This window comes from Colletotrichum chrysophilum (assembly GCF_026319265.1).
Source record: "Colletotrichum chrysophilum strain AFK26 chromosome Unknown scaffold_36, whole genome shotgun sequence".
Taxonomy (NCBI): domain Eukaryota; kingdom Fungi; phylum Ascomycota; class Sordariomycetes; order Glomerellales; family Glomerellaceae; genus Colletotrichum; species Colletotrichum chrysophilum.
Window position 1 is genome coordinate 126282 of NW_026517323.1, and position 12333 is coordinate 138614.

General features: G+C 50.7%; 2 protein-coding genes across 2 annotated transcripts; one reads left to right on the plus strand and one right to left on the minus strand.

Annotated features, from left to right (window-relative positions):
- Window positions 1–1941: 1941 nt before the first annotated feature.
- Window positions 1942–4232, minus strand: COL26b_005365 (uncharacterized protein; the record flags this gene model as incomplete). The annotated part of the gene is made up of 3 exons (XM_053178213.1): window positions 1942–2671; window positions 2940–4034; window positions 4084–4232. 3 exons carry the CDS (start codon window positions 4230–4232, stop codon window positions 1942–1944), a joined length of 1974 nt encoding a protein of 657 aa, XP_053037804.1.
- Window positions 4233–5559: 1327 nt separating this feature from the next.
- On the plus strand, window positions 5560–7365 carry COL26b_005366 (uncharacterized protein; the record flags this gene model as incomplete). The annotated part of the gene is made up of 1 exon (XM_053178214.1): window positions 5560–7365. One exon carries the CDS (start codon window positions 5560–5562, stop codon window positions 7363–7365), a length of 1806 nt encoding a protein of 601 aa, XP_053037805.1.
- Between the last annotated feature and the right edge of the window lie 4968 nt (window positions 7366–12333).

Here is a 12333-nt window from a genome sequence, read left to right on the forward strand (position 1 = left end):
AAGCATCTTCGTCTTCTTTAGTGTTCGTGGGGTTGTGGCTGGAAAAGAAAATGCTATCAGGGTGAAAGTAAATGTCAGTCATATTGCTTGGTGAGGTCGGTGTGATCATGCCGGTGGAATAGGACGTTTCGTTCATTTCTTGCGACGAAAATGACATGGTAAAAAGAGTAGTGGGAGTTGAGGATGATGTAAAAGAAAAACTAAGCCACATAACGTAGGTGTTCTTCTGTGAGTTTTATAAATCCTCGCTTGAGGGCTAACACTGATATAATTAGAGAGAACCGCAAATTGGTCTGCTTGCCCACAAGGTTGCGGGACCGTTGGAGTGGACTATGAGCTACACAAGGGAAGTTCCTACACAGATTGGCCAACAACGAATTCACGTATCTCTTCCTCCATCAGAATGAGTCCTCGATGCGACGCGTTGCTAATTCCTTAGTACGCTGCCGATGTTTAAATGCCAGGGGGGAGGACATGTCTAGTTGTTTCACTATTAGCCATGTTTTTCGCAATCAAGTGACATTATCATTCTTTCTATCCAGGTGACTACACAGAGTTTCGTGTGACGCCAAAGTCGTAAGCATCCGCAAACTTTTCATCTTTCTCCACATGGAAATGGAATGGCTACCAGCCTGCACTATCAACCGAATCGACGTGGAAAGTTTTGGCTGCTTCCACTTTGTGCACGGTGGGAAGATGCAAATTCGACCCCGTCGGAACCCCTGCGGTCTGGCTTGTGATCCTGAACCAAGACCACAAATTGCTGCGCCGCTGGTCCTCTTGGATCGTCTGGAAGTTCCCCTCTGAGTAAAATGAGTTGTATCTGTAAACGAGCAGGCTCTCGCTGTTCATCATAATGCAGTGCGCTATGCGGGCTGTTGTTAAATCAGAGAGAAGAAATTCCGACAAAGGTCGAATGGACCGCGCCATGACGAAAAGATGGGCAGTCCACGCATGCTCTCCGCGAGAATGGCGGAAAATATAGCGCCGTGTATGACGGACTTGGCGATGTTTAAAGGATTCGGGAAACTTGTTCTCAAGCATCACCCCGGTATTGTTAACTTCGGTGATTGGGGAGATGCGAATGCCGTCTCGCATGAGGCGAGACATGCTTTGCGTCTGAATGTACAGCTCCGCGCTCCATTCGACATCTCCCCACGGGAGCCCCTTTGCAGACTCACAGTCGCTGTAGAACGAAATGCGGACGTTGTGAGGCGGGATCTCTGTAGCGCTTGACCTGGCGATTTTCTCTGGCTATGACTCGCATGAAAGCTGTGACTTGCTGGGATGATTGCCCATTTTGTAGATCTCTTATACAGTGAAAGTTATGCTGATCGGGAAAGGAACGAAAAGTGTAGCGTCAAATCGTAACAAAATAGAGAATTCCGGCTGCCGTGACCTCTGGGCATATATAATACAGAGGGAAATGCTGTGTTATTCAAGGCATCTCTGCAACTTGGCGTCTTACGAATCGCCATTTTCTATCAAGGTACGCGCAATCGATCATCCGTCCTCTGAGTCATATACAAAGTCCTACTTTTCGTTTTGCATAACAATATTGATAGCCACAACTGCGGAGATGACAATAGCCCAAGTAAAGAGAAAGAAAACAATCACAACGATATCTGATAGAGTACTATGACATGTATAATAGGTAGCGCGTTGGCCAGATAACGACCTTCTTGCTTTCGAAAAGATCCTTGGCTCGTTTGACTACCTATGAGCGAGAGGAGACTGGAAGAGCGACTCTGCCCAGCACAGTCAGTCTCAAATTTACCAGCAAATCGACAAATGTCGTCGAGGGATATACTGGTTTTCATCAACGCGATTGTGTATTGGAGGCTAGCAGTGAAAACGAGAAAGCTAATCGCAACCATGCCAACCTATGCCCGATCCTTGGTGTTCCCTGTGAGCCGTCTTCTGCTCTCTCTGTTTCTCCACCTAGAATTGTATTTGCTCTCGATCCAATTGGGAGTAATCAGGAAGACAGGTATCATACTCCGTCGAATCTGGAGTTAAACGTCCAGAGGCCTCTCCTTCAGAGTGGTCGTCGATGGTTTCTTTGCTGCTCGCCATATCTTCGTTGTCATCCTGCCCACTCTCTCTGCATTCTGCGCTTTTGGGCCAAGGCCACAACCCTTCTAGAGGCATGTCCTCAAGCAGCGTACTGAAATTCTCTTCAGGTTTGAAAGCGTCATAGTAGTAGACCGTAAGCCACTCCGGGTTCCAAGCGTAGCCGTGGGCTATGCGATCGGTCGTAAGGCCCTTCAGGCTAAACTCGGCCAGAGCCTCCATCTCATTTGATCCAACAAACACGTGAGCTGTCCATCCAGCTTCCCAATCTGCTAGAATGTAGCGACGGAGATGTTTCCAAGAGTGATCCCCAAAAGCTTGATGGGGTTGGCAGTTCCGGATGATGCAGCCTGATTGTGGCAGCTCGTTTGCTGGAGAGAGGTGGAACCCCTTCTTCATGTGGCTTGAAACTCGGGAGGCTTGCACGACCAAGCGCGCCTCCCATCGCAAGTTCTCCATAGACTCGTAAGATTCGCCGATACTGTCGTAGAAGATGAAATAAACATTGTACGGTGGTGTTGTAGTTGCATTTTCCTTAGTGACCGTCTCGGTCTGGACGCTGACGGAACAACCCATGTTGAAGTTGCGGTTAAGGCTTCTGCAAGTGGCTAGCGGCTGGAGGGTGATGCGTAGATGTTGAAGGATGAATGCTCTGTAGAGCCTCGATTTTATCTCTACATGCCCAGTTTGGTGCCCCTCGGCTATTTGAGTTTTACCTCTACGACTCAACACGGCACGCCCAGTGAGTGTCAAGTGACAGAGAACGAGTTTAAGCTACATTAAATTGCCTAAATTTTAATCCTTGTGATTGGAAGTTTTGCTCTACTTATTTTGAGTATTCGTCGCCCTCGACTTCCATCTCTCACCGTACCTGAAGAAGCCAGCCATCACCTTCCTTACCCTTCGCGCTGTCACCGCCCCAAAAGATGAGACTCTTCCCGCTTGCGGAGCCAGCGCCGAAGAAACCACGCGGACCCGGATGGGCCTTTCCCTCTGTCTTAACTTCCTCCGTTGGCACGAGCTCCACCTCGGCCCAGCTGAACTCGCCCGACTCTACGCGAGGCAGCTTGTCGCGGATCGCGTCCTTCACAGCTGCCGCAGTAAAGCCGTGGGTTGGAAGTTGTACTGCCCAAATATCGCTGTGGTAGTCCTTCTCGCCCGCTTTTTCTTCCTTGCCAAACATGTAAATGAGATAGTGGCGGCCAACTCCGGTGTCGATAGGCACCAGTGCGCCACCTTCACGGGGGCGAGGTCCAGGGACCAGAGGGTTGGTGGGGAAGTTGACCGTCTTCCAGACCAATGCGTCCGGCTTCTCGCGGTCCGTAGCGTTGGACTTGAGGTCCATGTAGTGGATAGCGCCACTCATATCGGAATCTGTGCCGATGGTGTACAGGACGTTGTCTACAAAGGCAGCTGCAGTAGGTGCTTCTGGGGCAGCTGGCAATTCCGTCCAAGCCAGTGTGTCGAAGTTGTACAGCCAGGTCTCCGTGCTGGCCTTCTGATTCGCGGCAGTACGCCCACCGTGGAGGACCAGAATATCTTGGGCGTGATCGAAGAAAATGTGATGATCAAATCTGGGTGTGAGCGTCTTGCCGATCTGGCTCGCTCCCTGGATTTTGGTCCACTTCAAGCTCTCCGAGTCCCACAGCCACAAGCACGTCTCCTCAATGGGCTTTCCGTTGGCATCAGCACCGCCGTGAATGATTGCAAATTGACCGCGAGCACACGCCGCGTGTTTCGTCCGTGGGGCAGGGATGTAAGTCTTGCCAGTCTCTACATCCTGCATCGCAAAGGCGGGGTAGCAGGCGTACGCCGCCACGGGCTCGCCGTTGGTCACGGCTGGAAGAGACAAGACGTGAAAATCGGTAGTGCACAATTGGCCATCGGCCGTCTCTCCGCCGAATATACAGGCCTTGTGATTGATGACGGTGACTGAGTGACGAGAGCGTGCCAGAGAGAGGCTGTGTTGTTTGTTAGGAGTGGTTATAACAATGGCAATGCTGAACTTACGAGGCATCATCGGTGGGAGTGGTGGCGATCTGAGAAAGAGAAACCTTCAAAGGCTGCGTCGGACGCGCGACGGCAACAGCAGCTCCTGCCTCGAGGCTGGTTGAGACGACCTGCTCAGCGACAACCGCCCCAGCTACTGCCTCTGCCATGGCTGTTGTATGTCGTGGTGGATTGAGTGGGTGAGTATTGGTGAATGTTTGGGGTTTCGGATGTTGTTTGTAGGTGATGAAGGCGGCTGAATTGAAAGTGAAGATTACGAATTCGGCAAGAATAAGGTAGGTAGATGTTATCAGCAGATGAAGTCGGACGAGTTTTGGCAGTGGGTGAGGCTGGGATGATCTGCGTCTGATTGTCAGGAACGACGGGCGAGAACGTTGAATGACGTAGCTCTGTCCGCGTAATTATGGTATGACGTCACGTGTCTGGGCCCAACACTCCTCCCTTGCGAGAAAAGAGCCCTCCTTTTGCGCGATTGTCTTTGAAAATCACAAAGAAAACGGTGGGATTCATCACTAAAGCGTTCAATTCAACCGTCGTTAGCCAACAGACGAACTCCGACAAGGATGGAGGCCGTTGTCGCGGGCCGAAGCGTGGTGTGTTGGCTGACTAGTCAGTTGCCCACCAATATGGCCAGGCTTTTGGGACGCTGCTCTGAGCCCTCAACCTGTAGGCAACTGAAAGCTCAGGCATTCAACAACATTTACAAGTTTTCAGCGTCCTCCTCTTTGCGGCGCTCATGCATTCAGTGCCATCTTAAGAACGTCAACCTCTAGCTGGCCCTGGGCCCCGCTCGAAACTCAATCGAGCAGGCGTCTAGATCCCGTTGCAATAGTCATCAAGAACGGGAATTCCAAGGCACCTGTCGTTTCCGGAAAGGTCGTTGGTAGAGGAGAAGCGGCGTCAGTTCGCATCATTGGGCACATTCGCCGGACTGCCACGGTCGACCGGAGCTCGCCAACTGGCTAAAGCGGGCGGGGCCCACACGTTTCGGGCAAGCCCCGGCCTCGGCCCCGGCCCCGATTGGGGTCCGGGGCCAGCTTGCGAACAAGAAAGAGGATGGCACACCAGATCCAGGGGCTTTATCTGCAGGCCAGGCTGAGACCCAAAGCTGAACAGAATCGTCGGCTGTTGCATCCATAGTTAATTGCGATGCTCCTTTAACAGGGGGGGGCAAGCAGAAGGCTGCGACCCCTGCGCGCTAAAAGACGAACTCCGATTGGCCTCTCACGGTCAACAGCTAGGTTGCGTGCACCAACAAACCAGCAGATTCCTGCAACTACATGGGGCTGAGACTGGGTTTTCCAGGATGAAGAGCAGCTGTGCCGCAATTTGGTGGCTATACAGTCCCATCTCTGCAGCTCTGCCGCATTCTTCGGCTCTCTCGAACATATTTTGACTCAACGCCCGCCTGTTGCTGAGGTTTCTGCACTTCAGACAATGCCCCTTTTGCATTGCTAGAAAAAGCAACATCCTGCGATGCGGCAGACCATCCACGAGTCCGAGGCCAGCATGACCGTCTCTACGGCCGGGTCACCGAAAGAAGTGGGCTTCTGGGAGAAGTGGACCATCCCGCTCTGTCTGATCATCACCACCGCTTTGAGTTCTGTCTTGATCGTTGCCCATTCTCTGAGGTGGACAGTGAACGGATCTTGGTACGAATCATCCTTCGCGACGATCACATCTAAGCGCGCAGCCATCCAGTCCGGGATTCAGCTCCTTGCGGCGCTCCTTGCTCTCATTCACACCTCAACAGTCGCCGTTCTCATTCAGCATGGCTCCAGACTGGCCTTCTTCAACTCGGGTGGTTCAACGACACAAAACCTGAAAGGATGGATGAACTTGGGTATTCCACGCTTACGATGGGATATCCGACTTCGGTTTCTACTGCCAATAATCGCATTTTCCGGCCTCGGTCTGATATCCTCAGCTCTGCGGGTTGGCGCAATGACGCCTGTTAGCAGCACCATTGTCGAGCAGGAGATCCTGCGAGTCCCTTCGTTCAAAAATACCACCCTGATCAAAGAATACCCTTCCGAGATTTCACGCGCAGGCCCATCCACCACAACAAAGCAAGGGCTTTTTACTTACTCCGTTGGAGTAAAACTGCTGGGTAGTCTCATTGCTTCAGGGTCGTCAGCAACAACCTCCGATGGATCGGTCCGTAGACACGCGAAAATCGACAACACCCAGTACATCTATGAAGGTCGCTCCTACGGTGTTGGATCATCAGTAGGCATTCAAGATACTGCCATCACCAACAGGACCTCAGCGGTAGACTACTCATTTCACGAGGATGGCTACTTGCCGCAAGTCCAGTGCTCCTACAACCGAAGCATGGACTTCGTCATCGGCCGAGAATTCCCTTCCAGGATATTCGGGGTTTCAGGATGGCTTCCCGACAGCGTCGGAAGTCAACAGTACTCCGAGTACGTCGGACACAGCACCGATGCCATCGTCGCGGTTGGTGTGGCACATAGCCCTGAGTCGATTCGTCGCTACGTTTCCATTGCAGCAGGCAAAAGCTACCTCGCCCTGAACGCTACCCAGTGCACCGTCGACTTCACACCTACTCGTTTCAACGTCTCTGTCGGAATTCGCGGCCGAAACATTACAGTCATTCCAGAAGGTCAGATCGACGACTTCGATTCGCAGCGCAACCTCACGCGGACTGTTGTGCGTCAATTCGAGCTCATTTCGAATGACTTGACAAACTTCTATGAGTCCATCCTAGGCAACGCATTCCTATCGAGTATCACCGCATGGAACATATCTTCCAACGAGAACGGCACTGTCCCAGAAGCCGAAGCAACGCTACGTGGACTGGAAAACGCCGTTACTGCAATGACAGAGTCGATATTGGCTGCATACGGAGCAGCGCAGCTGATGGTCGGAAACTTCTCCGAAGAAAGGGAAGCAAGTGTAACAATTGGAGTCTTTGTTATCGGAGAAATTGTCTACGTGGTTGCGATCGCCATTCTCAACGCACTTGTGCTCTTGGCTGTTGTGGTAGAGACTATCCGGACCAGGGGATGGAAGGGCCTGCCGCCTTTTGACTTTTCCGACCCTGAATGGTTGATCACAGCGTCATTCCGAGGTGGCGAGCTGTCTCACACATGGAACCGAGATGCTGAAGGAATCTTGGTGGCTCAAAGCACTATAAAGGGACCTGTTTCATCTTACACGCCCATAGATCAACGCGGCGACGAGGATCAACATCGTTTCGAAGTGATTTCTGAAGGAGAAGGCGGGCGCAGAGTTGCTTTGATGCTGCAAAGTCGCTGATTTGTACAAGCTATGTATTTGGTCCATTAGATGATCTATTTCCAACTAGCTTGTTCAGAAGCAGGCTGCAGTATCGATTATATATGTCTAATGTTGAACCTAACAGAAAACTCTTTGACATCGTATCCCTTAAGCTTGACAGTTCTTACATCGACTAAAGCCGAAATCCGGTATCGTTGGGTTCCGAGTCCTGCTGTGATAGAGTCATCAAACGAATCAGGCTTGAAACCCTCTGAGATCACGGCATGCCAGTGATCTTCCTCCTCTTCACGATTAATATGACGAAGGAATGCTTGAATCCCAATATCCGTTGTGTCTGATCTCGATGCGGATGCATCCAGTAGCAAGATTCTAGGCCTCCCACTGCTTTGGATATGTCTCCGGTCGCAGAGCATCCATAGCTCAAGTTGAGTCGGCTGAAGATTTACAACCAACTTCAAAGCCTGGACCTGTGTCGAGAATCGAGGTGCAAAAAGAAGCCGACTACAAATATCCCACGATGTCCTTGGTAAAATACGACTGATCTTGATACGCTTATCTATAGGTACGTGCACACTTTTGTGTCTCCCCCAAAGCGTGCTGTCGGGCCTGCGGTACGAAAGTTGGTCCTCAACTATGATGAATGAGGGCTGGTACTCTGTCAGATGGTCGAGCTTGTATGACATCAAAGCCATGGGCAAGTTGCAATCTCGCCGAAAAAGGTCTGGCTGGACCTTTTCGAGAAAGATGCCGCAACGGTGAGTTGAAGTGCCAATATCCAGGCGGAGAACGTATCGAATAATTCCTCCGTTATCCTCTTCTGGTAGCAATATAGGCTTGGGTACAATGGCGAGGCCTAAAATACCATGGGGACAAGGTCTCTGGATATCTTTGTCTGACGGGATCACAACCATGCAAAGATTCCTTCCCATAAAGCGAGGGCCTCTGCTGGTCAGTTCCATCCCAACATCATAATTTCGAAAGCGTGTAATTGCTTGCGTTTTTTCATGACCGGCGAAGTCCGCTGGAGATGACGCGAATGCCACTGAAGTTCGGGAGTGGAGGGGTCTGCGAGAATCCCATGCGAGTAATGAGGTATCGTCGTCCTTTTTGCAAATCTCCTCCTGTAGTCGTCGAAATGCTTTCGGACCTTCTCCGTACAGCATTGGCATGTTGATGTCGAAGATTCCTAATAACGAATATGCCACATCCTCCTTTCGTTTCGTGCTTCTTGCAGCCGCCCAAGCCATCCGCGTCGCTACGGGGATGTCCCACAGGGGTGTCTTGCCAAGCAGCACGTCGCAGAGAATTCCCGTGATGTCTGAGATGATCTCGACCAAGGATTCTTTCGTACCCAACAGATTCCAGTCCTGATCGTAAAACCGCACTTCAGCGGGAGCGAGCAATTCCTGAAGTGTCCAGCCTCTGGTAAACCATCGGCAGTTACGAAGGTGCTTCTCCAAAGATCGTGTGCGGGGCATGTCTGCCAAGTATGCGTAGCAGGCCTGCGCGTCATGGTAATATCTGAACATGGAATTGATCGATTCCGAAAGGTCCGCGCTGCTCGTTTTGTCAATGCAGCAGGTGTCTACCCAGGCATAGTCAACTCCACGAGCTCGAGCTAGGCGACATATTTCCTCGATTTTCTCGAAGCCCTTCATGTTCTGGGCGACATCGATGTCTTGAAAGTCTTGAAAGCTGACTTCCTCCTCATCCCAAGTATGAGATAGGATGACATAGTTGGGGATTTCTTCGTCAAAGACCTCTTCTATTTTCAGTGTTCTCACATCGATCAGCTTCATCATCGACGTTGACCATTGATGGAGAGCTGCAGCTGGAATCTAATTAGTACGCGTCAACAAGATCCTGGAGGTTGAAAGAGGCTGGAATTAATTTTGGGCCCCAAAATTGGAGATAAGAAATAGCCTAACCTCTTAGTCTGACTATTCTTACTGCATGTGTGAGCTGGCGTGCATGAAGTGCCGCATGACCACCACAAGGAAAGCCGGAGATAGGCCGAGATCCTTACCAAAACTAGTACTGCAATTTTATTCGTTCATTATTTAATACTGCTAGACACCGTCTTTGAGGGTATGCTTTTGCTGAGGCCCAATTTGATCCTGTAGCAAAGCCAGATATCAGATCTCATTCTGCCGCGTTCTTATGTACTGCCCCAGTTCAACCTGCCAGCCGATTGCCGTAATTCTTCGGCCACAGGTAGTCACAATACAGGTATGTAGCTGAAAAACGCCGCCATCGAGAAAACCCAATAAAAACAAAACTCGACTTGGTATTTATCGGGATGGAGACGATATGTCTTGATGTTGCTCCAATATTGCTCCTTCATGTAGCTACCTCAGTCTTGCCTCTTGTGACACAACGGCTCAACTACAACGCTTCTACTTCAATTTGTACCCCGACTGTTCTTAGACGATCAGCCAGAGGCTGTCCCAACGTTGCTGGCGTCAGAATCCCGCCTCCCAATTTGTGTGCGACACAATCCTCCCCAGAGTCGAGTAAAATCATAGCTGTCTCAACCGCCATCATGCCCGAAAACACGTAGGAGTCGCCGTTGTATCTCAACCTCGCCTGCACTCCTCTTTGGAGAAGAGGATTCCCTTGGAAATCCTGCGCATCTTCTTTCAGGTCTGCGATGGCCACGCCGCGATACTCAAAGAAATTCTTCTGTCTTTCTTGCTCACTCGGTCCAGAGCCTGGAGGTACGAGCAGCTTTATCAACCATTTAACGGGCGGAAGAATGGCCGGGAGAATGGTCATAACCCAAACAAGAAGCCAAAAAAGCCCAACCGTGCACTACAGACGGGTATCGCTGAACGCTCCTGAAGTCGAAATTCGGACCGTATGATGTGGATGTAAGGCCGCTATGTTCTGCCTGCTGCAGCAAACCCCATGTTTGTTGAACAATTGCTTGGTCATGCGTTCCCGTCATACCAAATCCGAGCGTACCAAGTTTAAGTCGCTCGATTATGTCTTTGCTGACGTTTCTGCTCTCATCAGCTTGGGGTCTCGCAGGACGGATAGGCGATAATGCCCAAGGCTTTCCGGCTTTCAGAATGTTTCTTAAGCCGTATGATGAGACAGAAGTTACTAAGCCATTCAATGTGCCACCGCTTGCTTGTACTCTCGAGTCATGGACTGATATTAGACCAGCCGATGTTGGGCAGTCAAATGTCTCCTTGACCTTTTCAACCATGAGGCACGTGAGAAGGTCGGCAGGCAGACTGCCGACTCCACACAAAGGTATCATCTTTGAACCGGCCATCAGTATTTAGACATCTTATCTGAGTGCGTGTCATGATTCTAGAGGCAGGTCTTACCATGGCCCCCGTTGACTTGGCAGTGTCTTCATAGGCTTTGATCAATTCCAGTACGGAAGGAGTCTCGCCGTCACTGGTATAATGTTAGAGAATATTAGTTTAAAGCCATAAAATGCTCTGAACCCAAAGTTAGAAGGGAAGAAAGAAGATGCTCTGAACTCACATATCAACATAATGAGTCCCGTTCTCGGCGCAGCTTTTGAACACCAAGACACCATGCTGGGGAAAAGGGCCCACCGTCGCAACCAAACATCGGGTCTGCATAGCCAGAGCGTCAAGCGATTAGGGTCGTGAATTCGACGGGAATGACGTCTTCAAGATTTAGGGATCAGCGTGAGTTCACCCCAAAAGACTTAATTTGGCGAATTGACGGTTCTCACCTGGGTTCTGAGAAGTCTTCAGTCTCAGTTCTTCGGCCAACTTAGTCAATTTCGCCCCAGAACGACCTGCGATGGCCCACTTCAGATCACGATCAATTTCCGCGAGGTGCATCGCAGCGAAGCGACCTGTAAATCCTGTTGCTCCGAGAAGAACAACATCGTAGTCGCGATCTGAATTCTTGGTAAAACGAGCCATGATGCCGGCATCGATCGAGTTCATTCCTCCATCTATGCAAAAGCGTTCGGAGGTCGTCTATACCATGGGTTGGCAGTATTTAAACGCATGAAGAAGAGCCACGTCTAGAAACAGACAGTTCCTCCGCAGACCGACTGAAGAATCCTTTGAAATCGTCGCACTCGGAGATATATAGCAATAGTAATTCATTGGTGTTCAGTCGGACGAATTCATGGCCCAGATCTGACTCCACAACTTTTCTCCGAGTCTGCTTCTGTGAAGTTCATCTGTCTATCAAGATGGCAGCGGCGGACAGACAGAGAGGGCCGTCCAAAGTACCTCCGCTCGTCTTTCCCTTTTGTTGGACTAGAAACCGTCGGACATTGAGCCAAATTCCGCTTATGGCGCGTTTCATTCGTCAAAAGTACCGAAGGATTCCCGTCGGTGCAACTGGTTCATCCGCCCATCCGTACGAAAGTGAACGCCCTTCAAACGAGTATTCGCAGCTGAAATAGACTACCAGAAGTCTGTAGGTGAGTAGATGGCATTGTGCACGAAGCGACGGCAATGATCATGACGATGGAATGGTGCAGCGATACAGACTTTTGAACAAAAAGCTCATAAAGTATAAGTCCCGGAGACAACTCCCTATGATAGCACCAATGAGTACAGCATGGTTCTGTCGCATGATGAAACCCTCGGAGTCGTCTCTGCTTTGCCGGCCGATGCCGGAAGCTCTCCGACAAAAACCCCGACGCCGGAACCGGATGAGACGGAGACCACGGCGATGCAACCAAGTGGCGTCACTCCGTTTGAGCTGAGAATCCGACTGCCGAGCCGACTGCCAGATCAGCACCGCTGAGCCACACTGCGGAAGACACGGGGGCCGTGGCGTCTTTTGCAAGCCAGATTTCCGGACATTCTCTCCGGTTACCACCGAAGTCGCTTCGGAATCACCATTGCCACTCTCAGGCAAAGTCAATTCCGTTCTCATACTCTTTAAACATGCCAGACGTATCAAGATAAGATCGGACCAAATAAACGTGAAGCGCTTAAAATTTCCCGGAGGCGAAACGATCATGTGCAGATTGCGGGG